The sequence below is a fragment of the Falco cherrug genome, chromosome 1 (assembly GCF_023634085.1).
Source record: "Falco cherrug isolate bFalChe1 chromosome 1, bFalChe1.pri, whole genome shotgun sequence".
Taxonomy (NCBI): Eukaryota; Metazoa; Chordata; class Aves; order Falconiformes; family Falconidae; genus Falco; species Falco cherrug.
The window spans coordinates 77,731,748-77,748,172 of record NC_073697.1 but is presented as its reverse complement, the minus strand read 5'-3'; the positions used below and the strand labels follow the sequence as shown (position 1 = coordinate 77,748,172).

At 40.0% G+C, this 16,425-nt stretch overlaps 2 protein-coding genes across 5 annotated transcripts in view; one reads left to right on the top strand and one right to left on the bottom strand.

Annotated features, from left to right (window-relative positions):
* Positions 1 to 11,303, bottom strand: part of ARFIP1 (ADP ribosylation factor interacting protein 1) — a 44,270-nt gene extending 32,967 nt beyond the window's left edge. For 2 of the 4 annotated variants that reach the window (XM_014277905.3, XM_005436674.4), the window contains exons 1-2: positions 6,803 to 6,899; positions 1,982 to 2,083 (exon numbers count right to left, since the gene is read on the bottom strand). In XM_014277905.3, coding sequence (XP_014133380.2) covers positions 1,982 to 2,083; positions 6,803 to 6,880 — 180 coding nt within the window. In that variant the 5' untranslated portion in view covers positions 6,881 to 6,899. Of the gene's footprint in view, positions 1 to 1,981; positions 2,084 to 6,802; positions 6,900 to 11,138 lie in introns of those variants that run through there. The other 2 variants (XM_055705945.1, XM_055705954.1) reach the window with 2 other exon arrangements.
* A 157-nt stretch (positions 11,304 to 11,460) lies between these two features.
* TIGD4 (tigger transposable element derived 4) lies at positions 11,461 to 16,425 on the top strand. The gene has a single exon (XM_005436694.3). It carries the CDS (start codon positions 11,845 to 11,847, stop codon positions 13,381 to 13,383), a length of 1,539 nt encoding a protein of 512 aa, XP_005436751.1. The 5' UTR covers positions 11,461 to 11,844; the 3' UTR covers positions 13,384 to 16,425.

Here is a 16,425-nt window from a genome sequence, read left to right as displayed (position 1 = left end):
GCCATAGACAAAAACTGCCTTAACATTTCAACTTTCCATAGCAAATGGAAATATTTTAGACTGGAAAAGGACTCTGACCCAGTCAACAAGAGTGCAAGTTGCAGATAAGTATTGGATGCACTATACTGAAGAAGCCATTATTACATAAGGAACAGATAACAGCCAAGTCACATCAGCATCAAGGTCACTGGGCTTAAAAATAGTAAATCTGTTTCTCTACTTCTAGGTGAACCCAAATTCATTACCACTTCAAGATGTATTTTGATTGTTCCCCTTAAACACAGGTACATCTTTATCAAAATTTAGGTTTTTTCATTAAACATCGTCCTAATTTTTACATTACATTACTGGCAGATGTTAGTTGAATGAAAAATCTTAACAAACATAAGCCCTACCTCATTGCAGTGCTATTAAAAAAAAGAAACAATCCAAACAAAAATCTCGGCCCATTCACAAAAGTAGAAAAAATCCCCAGTAATACGTGCAGTATTTTTTTTAAATAAGAGCTCTAATATGGATGCATTTCCATTTAATGAAGTTTTATACTTTTTTATAGCCATGCTCACTAGACAGCTACTCTGCAATCACAGTCAAATGGTCTCAGATGTTGTTTTCACGATGTAATTTATATTTTAATATGTAAAAGACATATTTATACACATTTAGAAAGCATTTTTATTTTTAATAATAATACATGTTTATACTTTTAGTATATATATTTAAATGCTTGTTTTCCTGTTTTATGAATAAAATCACTGGACCAAAAACTAGTATCCTCACGGCTTAGAATCAACAATTAGAAACATATACACTTGATTGTGCATTACAGAGCACCCAATATTTTACACTATTTAACATTCAAAAAAAATTGCCACTACTAATATACCTTTCATACAAAAAAGTTACTGCACATATTCTGCTTCATTTTTTTTAGTTAACTTTTTAACTTATCAGCTTCGAAGAAGTTTCTTCATTAAAGCTGAAACCAGAAGACAAAACTAGACAGATGCTTATTTCACCAATATTCAGGATGCATATTTAATTTGTTTTAAAACTTGTAAAGGCACCCCCCTCTAATCAGCATTTTATTAGGGCAGAATAAAATAAATTTCTGATCAGTATTTCTTTCAGAAATAATCCTGCACTGCAAGTCAGCATGGGACCTTAGAACCCAAGTCTCAACAAATATAAAATAAATGTGGACAATTAACTAGACTGAAAAGCGAAGTAAAAATAAAAGAAAACCGAACCCAAGTTCCATAAACTGTGTTACGGCACCCCCTGCTGGACAGCCAAACACAGGACAGTAAAATATGAAGGTTAAGGGAACAAACTCAAAATTGCATACAGAGGACTATGGAAGTATAATTTTTTTCAACATACAACAAATAAGATGAATCCTGATACCCGTCATCTATATACCTTACTGCAATACAAAGTCATTTTTCAGTTCAACACAAGTTACTTCTCTCCTGTTTACAACTCCAAATCAGAACGTGACCATCTTCATTTACTTTTAGGCATGTTGCCTCCAAACTTAACACCCCTTAGAAGTAAGTAGCTTGCCTTGAACAATCTGATACTTTGTCACAAAAAATTTAGGATTTGGTAGCCTGAATTCACAGGATCTGTTAAGTCTCATCTTTTAAAAATGCTTGTTGTCCTGTTTTATGAATAAAACTGCAGGATTAAATATCAGTATCAAGGATCAGAGACAAGAAATTAGAAGCATATACACTTGATTGTGCACTACAGAGCACCCAATTCTTTACGCTATTTCATGTTCAGAAATATTTGCAAAAGGTTATTGCAATGTGGAATCACAGTATGTAATGTCAACTTTAAAATTAATTTATATGAGCTTCAAAGGAATTTTTCCATAAACTAGACAACTATGCCTAGTGAAATCTGCTATGCACTGCATTGTAACTTCTGCATTTCTGATAATGTTACCTTGTTAGACAGCAAAGAAAATTCTTACCCTGTTAAAGCCGTGCTCATGTGAATCTTCCAGCTGTCCATTGCTAGTCACAGGAATTTCTGCTGCTGAATTTTTGGGAGACTCTTGAGCCATTGTACCTTCCTATAGCATGAGAAGAAACAGGTTAGCATTTGTCTTAAATTTCCAGTGAGTCATCTATATGAAAATGTTTGATGTATAGGTTTCATAACAGTTTATTTCAAACTCCTATTGGTAATATTCTGATATACCAGCTCTGTATACATTTATTTAAACACATACCCAAATCACATTAATATGCTAGCACAGCTCAGATATATGTAGTTTAAAGCTTCAAGAGAAAAAAACCACTGAAGTTTAACCCATTGATATGGGTGGCGGGGAAGCATCAGACACAAATGAGACATGCAGGGTCAGACAAATATTTTCTATGCGCACTTGACCCTGAGAGTAGTTAATGTATCTCAAACTACAAAAAAAAGGTGAGCCTGGCTAAAAAAATAATAATTGTACTAGCCAATTATAAGCAAGAACTATTAGAGAAGTGCAATGAGTTTAATCACGTGTTACAAAAAGAAAAGCAGTAATTCCAAACTTTAAAATAGTGTAACTTGCTTCTTGTTTTATCGTAACAGTGCCACCTTCTGGCTGACCTGTGGGTTGCAATGCTTCTTCAGGCACCAGCAGTGAATCTGAAGTGAAATGCGGGAACAAAAATTTCAAAACGCCAATGCAATTCAAGCATTAAAGTTCGTTTCAAAATGCAGCTGCATTGTGAACAGTAGCAGCAGCTGTGAAACCACTGCTTTAAAGAATGTTCCAAGGCACAACCCTGAAGAAATGCACACTGTTCACAAGCACCAGAAGAGGGAATGGCACTCTAACACTCTCCGAAACTAAGAGAAACTGAGAATTTTGGCCCTCTCAAAAAGCTACTCCTAACTCTGTGACATCTTCGTTAGTCAACTGAAGCATAAACAGTAGAAAAACCAACAGAAAATTGAAGCAGTGCTTGTTCAATTACTTACATAAAGTGGTATGCAGTCTTCAAACCAGCCCGTGCACCTGTGCAAGACTGGGAAGACTCGTTGATGGTATACCACCAACAGGTACTCCATAATAGGTGCTTCCTTCCCTTAAAGCTCCTAAATCAGCAAACTGAACCAGCTCTTTTCAGTCAAGGGGCAGGAAGAGGCCCAGTCTGAACTCACGCTGAAGTACCAGCAGCTTTGCCAACCACACACGAAGCCTTTGCAGGATATCCATATCAGGTAAAGATTTTACTGGTACTTAGGATCACCTGCATCATTCTTAATTGGCAACATCTTCTGCCATACCGCATGGCTAACATTTCCCCCACTTTGACCTATCACCATTTCATTTACATCAGTAACCTTGATTTCCGTAGCAAGCTTTGAAGCTTCCCAAGCTTTTTTCTAACTAGTCGCTGTCTGTGGGGTCCAATGAACATGCTCCTCTAACCCCAGATCCCTTTCAAAGCTATGTTACCGTAACTGCTTCCAAAGACTGTAAATTACTGAGACTTCACCTCTGCTGGTCTTTTGAAGCAGAGCTCACTACTCAAACTATTTGGTATCTGCAAGATCTGATTTACATTTCTGAAAATGTAATCAGCTTCTTCAGTTAGCAGCATAAACCACCACCAGAAGTCCATCAGGTTCTGAATAAATGATTTTACCCATACAAAGAAGAGAAAGAAAAAGGCCATGGACAAGCCACTCTTAAGAACCATACATATGAACTACAATCCATGGATGCACATGCATAAAATACTGTCTGAGGTTAAACATTTTCCCCTCTTGAGGATGAACACTTTCTCTACAACGGACTTGGCAAAACTGAATTGAAAGCTACTGCTCCAAAAAATAGCGCTTTATGAAGCACATCCCTAAAATCAGAAGCTAAACATTTAGGCACAGCTTCAGAAAAAAATCTAAATATACAGAAAATAGATCTCAAATCATTTAAGAAAAAGCCAGCATGCTATAAATTCAAGAAAAAGTGAACTTAACACACTAACTTACCCCATCAATCCCTCTCATTTAGGATCCAGTAAGTGCCTTCTTTCAGCACTGGGAAGGAACAGCTCACATACCAGATATTCACACTGGCCTAACATATCAAAATCTGTACAGCCCAGTCTTCACACCCAACTAGAACACAGAACAGCTTTTTGGGGGTTCATCCCTTATACAACAGAACCAACTCAAAACTCATAGCCTTTAAGTCGATGAAAATACTGAAGCACACCAAAAGTTCTACGTTTATTTTATGAGAACTTTTAATAAAGTAATTAGTTTCATTTCATAGAATACAGAATATCTTCAATTGGAAGGGACCCATAAGGATCAAAGTCCAAGTCCCTGCTCCTCACAGGGAGCTGCTATACAGCACCATTAGATCAAATGTTCTAGTTACCTGCCATATTAGATTTTCATTTAGGAAACCTCTTCAATAGCTCAAGCTTCTTCAGCTTCCTCTAAATCTCACATCTGCTTAAACTCCAAAACTAGCAACTACACTTCTACTTAACATGGTAAAGTCAGGTATTTTTCAAAATGCTTGGTCTGTCACAGCTACCTGCTAGGACTGAATGTTGCAATACTGAAATGTCAGCATAAGCTAACACAACTATTTTTGTTCCTCTTTCTGAAAATTATCAGAAAACACGGTGTCAAGGGGAAGTCACACACCATCAGGGGAAACACTTTGGCAGGGATCACAAACAAAACTGCATCTCCAAATTTAAGTAAAGGCAAAACAAGTATTGGGCTTAGGTGCTTCTCATCAAGAATCTCAAATTATGTTGCCAACATTGTACACTGATACATGTTTATGCATTTATTCAGAGATATACATGCTCATGCATATACATACATGTCTCTAATAAATACATATATTAGAAAACAAAGATTCATCAGCTTGTCTGGACAACTTTGGAAATCTAAGACAACCTAGAAGCAATTCACGTTTTTTTAGGTATTCCTACTTGAGTCAAACCTACTTATCAAGTTCAGAGAAAGCAAAAAATGACTTGCTAACTTCAGTTTCATGCTACACCTGAATGGAAGCACCACTTCCCATTGATGAAAGAAGGCCATTTCACCACTCTGCTTTTCCAGTGTTCTGTTTCCCAACCACTCACCCGGCCACAGAGTAAACGCAATCAGCTCACTAGCCTGGCAGTAGACCTTTTCACCACGTCAATTTTCCAGTTTCACTGAGCTGAATCAGTTTGCAGTGAGGTCAGACAAGCACCAAAGACATGAAACGAGCAGCTGAAAAATGAGCGGGATAAACTGCTATTTGGCTCAGCCATAACAAGAAGGCACGGACTGCATTTTAGCCAACAGTCTAATCTAGCACTGCTGCCAAGAACAAGTTCTTGCCCTATTTTCTGCCCTTTACCCCTAACTCTTCCCCCCATCAGCTTTCCACATTGCCCCACCTCTTCCCTGGGCCAGAACAATGCATTTGTACACCAAACAAGATCGCTGAAATGCTGCAGGTTAAAAGAAGGTGACCTATGCCCAGAAAGAGGATGGGTAATTTTTCCTCTCAAATTTTGGTTCTCCAAAACAGTTCATTAGACAGCTGCAACGGTTTCACCCGTGAAACACAAGGGGTAGTAACGCAGTTAGAAACTACCGAAAATGAAGGACTGCTCTCAGCCATAGCATCAGCTTACTTCAGCAGTGCAGTATCTCAAAAAACTCACTCAAACTGTAGGCTATTGCCAAAACCAGCAGCCATTTCTCTTTACCTCTGGATGCATGTTCCTGCAACCTCACACAGTCACAGTAAGCTTACTGATCCAAGAGAAAACAAAACCACCAAACCACAACAGTATTTCTGTTGAAACCACGAGTATGATTGCTGAATCAAGTGTCCCTCTGGCAAGTGTAGCCCACAGCTGATTTAAACTAACTATATAAAGAAACTGAATCCTCAGAAGAAAATTTATCATATGTAGGAAGAGCCTAAAGTAAATCTAAAGAGGTTCCTAAATTTGTATCGATGTATTAGGCATGAGTGACATAAGCACTACAGAAAATCATGAAGTTTCAGCTGGACATTTTGAGTAAGTGTTCATCCTTTAGTAGCTTAATCACCGTCTTCCTCACACACCTCCCTTTACAAATCTCAGTTTTGGAGATATGCTAAGTATTTGTGAAATTGCTATTCTGTTTTTATAAAAAGTTTAAAAAAATTTCACTGACACTGAAACTCTGATAGTGATAAAGTCAGCATCATCTTTTTTCATTCTTACTCACAATTGGGGAAACACTTTTCATGTTTCTGAAACAGCCTCCCAGACACATCCAATTGGCTAAATATTATTTGGAAACTTAAAAATTTGATCATAATTTTTAAAAGTCACAGACTTTCCCACAAAGAATGTACAAGCTGTATCTGCTTCCAAGAAAAAAAAGAAAAAAAAAAAAAGAGATTCACCACTCCAGCAGCAGATAGAATGCCTTGTTATACTGAGGTTACACAAAGATTGCTGCCTTTTAAATATCAACCCTTTCTTCCTGCATTATTTAAACAATTGAACCTCTGCCACACCTAAATCTATCCAATTTACAAAACAAGCACCACAGCACAGAGACAGACTACTGGCTGAAGTAATCTTTTGTTACAAATTAATTGCATTGTTCTTAATAGGGTCTCAAAACCAACCCCACCCATTCAGATAATATCTGTAAACTCATATACCCATACTAACTTCACTGTGCTACATATATCAGAATTTTTGGCAGTCTGAAACTGTTGCTGGGATTGGTTGATTTTACACTAATATAACTATCACCCAATCACCTCAGAGTCAGACTGGACCTCTTCTGCAGCTGGATGAGATTCATCAAGTGTTGTGGATTCATTGCTGTGTTCTGACATACCTGAAAATAAAATAGGTTTGGCATGCATTAATTGATGTGAAAGAAGCTGGATGTTGCAGCTTACAGAAACAGAAGTAGGCTTTCAGAAAACGTTTATTTCGTGAGTTCTGCTAAAGCAAAGAGAAACTCCCCTCTTTTGACAGTGACCGTGTCTTTAGCTCTCCAAAACCTAACCAAGACTAGGAATACAGACCAGCACAAGCTTCCCCTGCCAAAACAACCTTCCCCACACAGACAGCTAAGCTTGCAACATAAAACCCAAGAAGTGAAACAAGGTTCTTCAGCTGATATTTACTTTCACCTGCAACAATACACTGACTGTATCCTACCATTGCAAAGATCACAATTCTGTTAAGACATGAGATTTGTCTGAACGTTGCAAGTTTATACGGATGCTAAGCCACTGGAACCTAGTAAGCTGTTCAATATGTTGTGCCTAACTAGAAACAGAATCCCTTTCATTTTATTCTCAAAAAAATTTCTCACCTACAGAGCCAAAGGAAATCAGTAACACTGAGCATGTGCGCAAGAAATCAAGTCTGTGAATACAGCGATCATGAAAGAAAGTTACATACCTAATATAGCTTCAATAAGAAAACTATCTAAATTTGATTTCAAAGAGCTGGCAACTACAAGCGACACCAATTCACTCATTTGTTTGCAAGGAGGAGACAACTGATCATTAAAAATTAAACCGAGTGTGTCACTATTGAGTATAATCACACATGACTTCAGTTCATTAAGTCTTGCACCATTTTATACATGTTCAGTCACATACCAGATCAAGAAAAATCACAAAAAGATAATTTATATTTATATTGTATTTCAATTTCCTAAGCTATAAAACATTTTAACTAAAGCAAATAATTGATAAGGTAAGCAGCTCACATGACAAAGGAAATAAAATAAGGACACAAAGGCTGAGAAACTGAATCATCTAGATCACATTACACTGAATAACCTATGACTTGACTTTGGAAAGCCAAACACATAAAATAAAAGAGATTTTCTCCAGAAAAACAATTCATTCAGGGCTATCACTGAATGAAATTGGATTTTTCTCCAACCAATACAAAGTTCCTTTCAAAGTAATTAATAAATATAACTTCTTCATAAATCTTTCTTAATTTTCTATAATTCTTTTCAATATGAAAGACTGTACAGCAGAGGTGCCGTTTTCCCACACAGTACTGTCCAAACTCTGCTTGTGATTGAAAACTACCTCCGTGCTTAACAGCTTTCTGAATGGATAAAAAATTTCCACTATGGACTAGAAGAACAAGTGCGATTTCTTTGCTCTGCTGGTCAAACAAGAAGCTGAATACATCTCGTAGTGCAGTCCTGATTAAGACAATGCATACCTCAGTTTTACCACATTACTTGGTGATCCTAGAGTAGCATTTGTACCTTACGTACGAACTTACACACCATGGTAATGCTGCTTAAACCTATTAAATGCTGCAAACAGCAAAAATACTTTCTTGATAGCCTTAAGAGCTATTAATGAACTTATCTAGAGGTATGAACCACCTCACAAACCTATGTAGAAGACACTGCATAAAGACAAATAATTCATTTTTAACATCCAGATTAAATTTACCATGTGTGTTACAACCTTCCCCCACCAATTTTTCGTTCAGTATTCTTTTCCTGAGAGCAGCATCATCACTTTCAACGTAGCTCTGCAGGATCACACTGACTTTAAAACATCAGAAGGGGAAAACTGGAGATTCAAAGTGGCTTTTGTAAGAAGTTTAACTGCGCATTCTAGTTTAACTACAGAATTCCTTGATGACTGCTTCTGTATTAAAAAAATGGGGATCAAATGCTGGCTGTAAGGATGAAAACTTTCTACATGTTTTGAGGATTCAGAAGTTAAGATGTTCACGTGAAATTGTGACAAACATGGCATCTACATACATATTTTACTTGTATTTAGGGTTCCATTGCAGAAATGCATATAGATTTTTTTTATCTCAGTATTTCCCGATTTTCCCTTGCAAGTGTCAAGAGAAAGGGCCATTATTTATAAGAGCTTGCTAATCTTCAGTATGGTATGAATTCTGCATACTTATTTTTTTGAGTAGCCATGACTTTAGAACATGCTAGGTGACTGTTCAGTGTACCAAGGCATTCATTACCATCAGCTGCAATTACAATTCAGAGATGTTCTACTTGGAAAAAACATGCCTGATCCATATTCTGACACGAATTTATAAGCCTGCACCCCTGCCCTCATCACTCCTGCCCCTCTGGATTTACATTTTTTTCACCACTAGATCAATTCTGCAAATCCACTCAAACACCGCACCAGAGCAGGACAGAAACAGACTGAGAAGCTTCACACCCCCCCCCCGCCGCCCCCCCCCCCCCCCCCCCCCCCCGGTGACTAAACCACCTTAAAAGTATGACTGAGGTTGTAATCTGATATGCTAAGTTCTGCTCACCATAAATAAAACCACACAATTTTTAAGCCCTAGGGATTTACATAGCACTTCTTTAACTGGCAAAGTACAAAGCAAAGCAAATCAAAAACTTAAAATCAATATACTAAACTTCCTCTAGGATGAAGACTTCAGAGACATCAAGCCAATTACAATCAGTGGTTATAAGAGCACTTTTATGGACTTCTCATAAAAAAGGCAAATTCATATTTGCTTATTCATGCAAATATGAATTACATGTCATCAACAATAAATTCGGTTTGAATAAGGGGTTTATTCTTCACACAGTTATGTTACATAAGTAAATGACTTGTGGTCTCAGAAACGAGAACCATGGGATTTTCAACAATGACATCTCCTTTTCTAAGCAGGACGCACTGGCTCCTTCATTTAAGAGTTCCTCTGAAGTTAACTGCCAATAAGGTAAAAGCAAGATATCTTCTGTCCAAATAAAGTCTATTACACACTTTTATTGTTGTCTTACTACTCCACTGCATAGATCAGCAATAAAAGTTTTTGTAATACTGCAGGAAATGCAAGTGCTGGTGGAAAATAATGATTTAACACGTTTTCTTAATTTCAGTTTCTAAGAACACTATCACTAATTCTTGTCAAGATCAATTGCGTTTTGAAAAGAATTTAAAGAACTTCATTAAACGCTTTCTGCTGCAATCACACCGTATCCTCCTCTTCATGCTGAAACTCACTGGCTGCTCCACTTGCATCAAGACATGATGGAGATAAGGACCGGAGAACAGGGCTGCTGTCACGAACTCCAGGTCAGCCTGCCCCTAAACGCTTTAACGCTCTGCTTGTCTCCAGCTTAGCTAAGGCATGGGCTCCCATTACAGTTTCAACTTCTACCAAAACAGAAAGAAGCAGTTGATCAAGATACTGCCTCCGCTTCCAATTTTGCCAATCTATGTTCTTCTGTATTACTTATTTCTTGCGGTCTTAACTATCTCTGTGTGTGTACATCCAGATATACATAAACATATATATGACTTAAACAGCCATTTAGTTTTGGAGTTGCACTGATCAAATAACATCCTTCTCCAGCCCTGCAAAAGAGCCCTTTTGTCATGTTTTTCTACAGAATCAACACCTACATAACAAAGCCACTGACTGCAAGTGTGAACTCCTCGTTACCAGTTCCACCAAGCATAAAAAGCACATATTAGACACTGAACCTACATGCAGTTCAGGGGATGCAAGATTAAAGGCTATGAGGGGGTTTCAGTGAAAAATGATAGATCAGGGATGTCCTACAAGCACCACTAGAAGAATTGCTTCTAGTTTGTAAACAATACCAAACACAACACCCGCTTGTCACACACCACCACAGTACTTCCATGTCTTTAAGAACAGCGAAGCCAGCTGCAACAGACAAACTGGAGCACTTCAAACAGTAATTGTCAGGGTGTGGAACCAAGTCCCAGGGGCACGAAATTCATGCGGCACCTCGAGTTTTCTTCCTCCACCAAGCCTTCGCTCCCGACCCTGGAGGCAAGGGCACCCGCTCAAGGCCTGTTGGCGGCGGGGGGGCAGCCCACAGCCCCTAGAGGGCCTCGCTAGGGGCTGTGGGCTGCGCCCCCGCCGCCAACAGGCCCTGCCGCCCACACCTCCAGCCTGACCGGGAGACCGAGGAAGCAGAGACCGCTCCCGCGGTGCAACACACAGGACAGGCCGGAGCGGGGCCGGTGAGGTGCGGCGCTCCCCGCCCCGCCGCTGCAACCCCCGCACCGGGCAGGGCCGGCCCCATCCCAGGCCCCGGGGCCCAACAGCCCGCCCCGGCCACGGCCCGGCCCTCACCTGCCGGCGGCGCTGCTACGGCCACGGGGACGTCGTGCTGACGGGGGACGGGACGGAGGGAGGGAGGGGGGGAAGGAGGAAGGCGGGCGGAGCGGCGCTGCCCCCCCTCCAGCTTTGATTTTCTTCCTTCTCCGGTACCCGCAGGAGCCGGAAGCGCTTGGCCGGAAAGGCGGCTGACGGTGGCCTCGCCGGGGAAGGCGCGGCGGGAAGCGGCCTCTCTAGCCTGCAGCGACCGTGTCTATGGTCGCTGGCCCGCCGAGCCGTTGCCATAGCAACCAGAGCCGGGGCCACCGATCCCCGCCCCTACCCGGCCCTGCCGCCGCTTGTGTGTTACCGCCGCCCAGCGGAAGCCTCGGGAGGGGCGCCCCGGGTCTGGGGGGGGGTGCCCAGAGGCGGGGCGGGGTTACAGCGGTCACTGCGGTGGCGGCCACCCTCAGCGGGCGGGCTGTCCCCTCCTCAGGGCCTGGGCTGGGCCTGGGGTCCCGCTGCTCGGTGCTGGCGGCGGGGCCTGCGCCCCGGCCGAGGCGGCGGCAGGGTTGAGCTCTGTGGCGCCGGCGGGTGTGTGCCCGCTGCGGTGGGAGGCCCTGCGGCTCCTGCCAGGTGCCGTGCCCCTGAGATCGGCGGCTTGGAAACCCGCCGCCGCACCGGGGGCGCCGGCAGCCGGCAGCGTTGGGGCGGGAGCCGCCTGGAGCCGGCGCTCGGTGCCATGGCAGAGGCTGCGGGGAGCCCGCTGCCCGCCCCCGCTGTGAGGAGGAAAAAAAGCATATCTATCGAGGAAAAAATCGACATCATAAGTGCTGTGGAGAGCGGCGAGAAAAAGGCAGACATCGCAGCCAAGTATGGCATCAAGAAGAATTCCTTGTCTTCAATTATGAAGAATAAAGAAAAAGTTTTGGAAGCCTTTGAATCCCTACGGTTTGATCCTAAAAGAAAAAGGCTGAGGACTGCTTTTTATACCGACCTGGAGGAGGCGTTGATGAAGTGGTACAGAATTGCTCAGTGCTTGAATGTGCCTGTAAACGGTCCGATGTTGCGCCTCAAGGCTAACGATTTTGCCCAGAAGCTCGGACACAGTGATTTTAAATGCAGCAATGGCTGGCTCGACCGTTTCAAGTCGAGGTACGGTTTAGTGTTCAGAGGTCAGCCCGTAGAAGTGGCTGCTACTACTGCAGTGGATGCTCCAACTCCTTGGTACCAAAATGTTCTTCCTGGTTATTTAAATGATTTTCAGCCAAAAAACGTGTTTTATATACAGGAGACTGGATTGTTGTATCAGATGTTACCACATAACACGTTTGCATTTAAAGGGGAAACTTGTTCTGTAGGTAAACTAAGTGAAGAGAGAATAACCGTAGCGGTGGGTACAAATATGGATGGCTCTGAGAAACTTCCTTTGCTTGTTATAGGAAAAAACAAATGTCCACAGCCTTTCAAAGATGTGAAGGCGTTACCTGTGGATTATGAAGCAAATGATAAGGCATGGATGACTTCAGAACTGTTTGAACAGTGGATGCATAAACTTGATCACAGATTTCAAGCACAGCAGAGACAAGTAGTTATTCTGGTTGATTCTCTCCCAGCTCACACAGAAGTAAAGAACCTGAAGTCTGTCAAATTAGTGTTCTCTCCTCCAGACTCATCTTCATGTGTAACTACAAAACGAGGGGTTATCAGAAGTCTGAAGGTTAAATACAGGCATTGTCTTATCAAGAGATTTGTTGACTGTGTAGAAGGAAATAAAGAGTTTATGCTGTCTCTTCTTGATGCAATAGAGATGTTGTACCTGTGCTGGAAGGAAGTAACACCAGAGACTATAGTAAAAAGTTACTCCGAAGCAGGATTCAAATTAAAAACCAAGGCAAATGGTAATGACACAGAGGTTAAAAGCCATTTTGATTTGATTGCACATGCACAGGCAGCTGGAGTGGAGTTTCCAGAAGGTTTATCTTTGGAGGACTATGCGGCTCTAGATGACGGCTTGTTAACTTATGAAATGCCCACAAATAATGAAAGGATGTGTGCCAAAGAGAGCGCATCAGATGAAGCTGGGACATTTGCTGGTGATGAAGATGAGGATGAAGGTGATCGATGTCAGGGAGCTGAACAGCCTTTACCATCAAAAAATGAAGCTTTGAGTGCTTTAGATACCCTTCGAAAGTTTCTCAGAAGTCAAGACACAGATGATTCTCTTCACGATTCCCTAGCTGACCTGGAGAATTTTATTCAACATGTAGCATATAAATAAATACTTTAGCAAATTGTGAAAGTATGTAATTGAAAAAAACAGGAATTATATAAGTAAACAGAAATAGGCGGTTTAATAACAAGTATTGCTGCAATATTCTCTAGTGTGTCTTGCTCAGGTGCTTAATGAAAGAAATTGGAAATTGTGAAAAAGGCTATGGACTGAAGTTTCCACAAAATCACAAGGAAAGAACATGAAATTTGGGTTGGAGAGTGGAAATGAGCTGAAACTTTAAAATTATAACTGTAGTAAGTACAGTGGAGGGAAAAGCCATGCTTCAAGCAGTTTGGTGCACTCTGGATGAACTAGTGCCCACTTTGAATCCTTTCTTCAGGAAGAGATTAGCACTTCTTCACATTGATAATTTCACTGGTGTATTAGGTGTTGTTGACAGTGGAACAGTAAGTGTTAGCTTGGTGCTTTTGATACTTAAAAAATTGAATAACACAGAAAATACATGCTTAACTTCTGAGAGCTAAGGGTTTTTTTAAAATAAGGGGGGGTTGTCCTGGTTCAAGAATTCTGGCCATAGTTTATTCTTGCAGCAGAAAGTTAGCAGATTTGGATGTGTTTTGTTTTCTTTAAGCTGCTCCTGTGTGAATATACACAAATGGCATAATCATTTATCTGAGAGTCAAAAGACAAACAAACCTTTACATAGCCTTTGAAGAGGTCAAAAAGGAAGGTCATTCTCTCCCTTTCAGCCTTTTTGGTATTTGGATTTCAGGTAGGCCCTTCTGTGCAACTCCATGTAGTGCTACGGTAAATACAGGAAAAAATCAGCCTGTGTAGTATCTGCACTCAAAACCTTACTGACTCTTATAATTTACTACAGTTGTAGGCTTTGTTGTAGGATTCAACACACCAACGTGGTTTATTATTATAAGTACCCTTAACAAGGATGCTGTTTGCATGAATGCAGTGTGAAGTTGAGCAAATCACAGTACATTTACATGTCTTCAAGTATGCATTTCAAGTAATGGTAATCATACCAGAGCCAAAAATCTCCATTTATATGAGACATAGTGCTTGTGACTTTTTTTCAAAACCTGTTTTAAATATTTTCCGTATCTATCAATTTATTTTTTTTCAGAAGTTAGAGATAATAATTTTTCTAAATTAGAGGAAGAAGAAAATATTTTATGGAAGGCCTTTAGGAAATCTATGTAATAAAGAATCTATTATGGTGCTTATAATTAAACCATGAGAAACAATCTCTTGCTTGTTTGAATCTTCAGTTCAATAAATAGTTTGGCTAAAGCTTTACTTTTCTTACTGTTTTCTTGCTGTTCTTGCTAGTGGAAGACAGTTTATCCATTTATAAAAGCATTTCAGAAAATATATGAAAATGTTGGAAGACAGTGAAAATATTGGAGGGGGTTAGAAAATTCCTATGGCATACATAAACTTTATGAATATTTTACTAGAACCTCTAAAAAAAAAAATTTCTTGTTATGAAGTATCTGATGTGAATTCCATCCAAAGGATATTCTGATTAAATAAGATATTTCTGTTGAAATTCCAGTACATGAAGTCACACACAGAGATACATTGATTCTGTGAAAGAAGTACCCCTCTGCGTTATCTCTTTTAACTATTATTATGTTAAAATCCAAATCCAAAGTCTTTTAAATTCTGAAGCTGTGTCAAATAAATCAACACATTTTGCTTGTTTAAATACTTTGGAACAAGCTTATGAAAAGTACTTTTTATTTTGGCTAAACTTGTTTGAAGTTCATATAAATCCCACAGAGCCCTATGGATAATTTTCCTGTAGTAATTTTTTGATTTAAAATGTATGGTTTTCTTTGCAACAGCTTCTCCTGCTAAAGGCAAGTTGAGGGAAAAGTTTCTATTAGCCATACAGTAAATGTGCATACTTTTTAAGATTTGACTCCATGTGGACCTCATTAGCCTGGGATCCAGACGAGGAAACTCTCTGTTTCCTTCTAAGAGAACTTTGAGTGTGAAAGTGTTGGACCCGAGTGAGAAAGACCTGCATAAGTAAGCAGCAAATCTTGGTTAAACAAGGGTTCAATCTACAAGAAGTGTAATCTTTGCAAGATGAAGCTCAGATAATCAGGAAACGGGAAATAATGTTAGCTGGTAACAAGGGAAGTGTATTACTAAGGGCTGTGAGATTTCCTCATGAGAACAACAGGAAGGATTTACTAATTTGGCCTGGACTTTGAAGGTGAGTTGTGGAACTTGCTTTAAAAAACATACAATCCATCGAAATCATGTATCTTTAGAGAATATATGACTTTTTCCTAGATTACTAGTTCATTCTGGGAAATCAAGCTAAAATGCGCTCACTGAAACTGTTGGGTTTTTTTAGGTCAGACACTTCATATTCTAATGCTATAGCTTTCAAAACCGTTTGGGAGCCCAAATAGTTCTTTTCACTTGGATTTTGGTCACGTTTGTAGTCAGAGAATGTGAAATCCATTTTGAAGCTTGTTGCTGTTTCAGGTGTTTGTTGACAGGGAAGTGCAGACTCCTCAGATCCGAAATGCTAGCAGTGAAAAAGGAAGTGGTATGCTATGTAAATGTTACTTTGTGTACACAGTTTGAGCTAGAGATTTTTTTTACATTATCTAGGTAAAGCACCAGGACAGTGGTTTTTCGCATCTGGGGCGGTATCTTGGAGGGAGAGAGAGCATATTGCTTTAGACAGCACCATATGTAAAAAGAAGAACCTTCTCTACAAAAGGCAGGTTACTAAGGCTGTCATTTGCTTAATACTTCAGGTATTCGTTTGGACAACTGTGTGCTCTTTCCTATATGCTCTTCTACTTTACGCTATGGTTAGATAATAATTCTGTGTTTTGGCATAGTCAGTGAGGTCACTTTCAGTAACCCAAAGTGACTTCTAGAAGTGTGAACTGAAAATACAAAGTTTTAAAAATATAACTTGACTTCCAAAAAAGGCCAAAATAGAAAAAAATATTTGGAAAGTATGTTTCGTATAATCAAAAGCATCCTCAGAGTCATTCTTGAGACAAGTAACCTGTAAAATCAAATATGCTTTTCAAAATACAT

Bases quoted from the DNA above. Each gene is read 5' to 3' on its own strand.
- TIGD4 (XM_005436694.3), top strand. From the start codon at position 11,845: ATGGCAGAGGCTGCGGGGAGCCCGCTGCCCGCCCCCGCTGTGAGGAGG.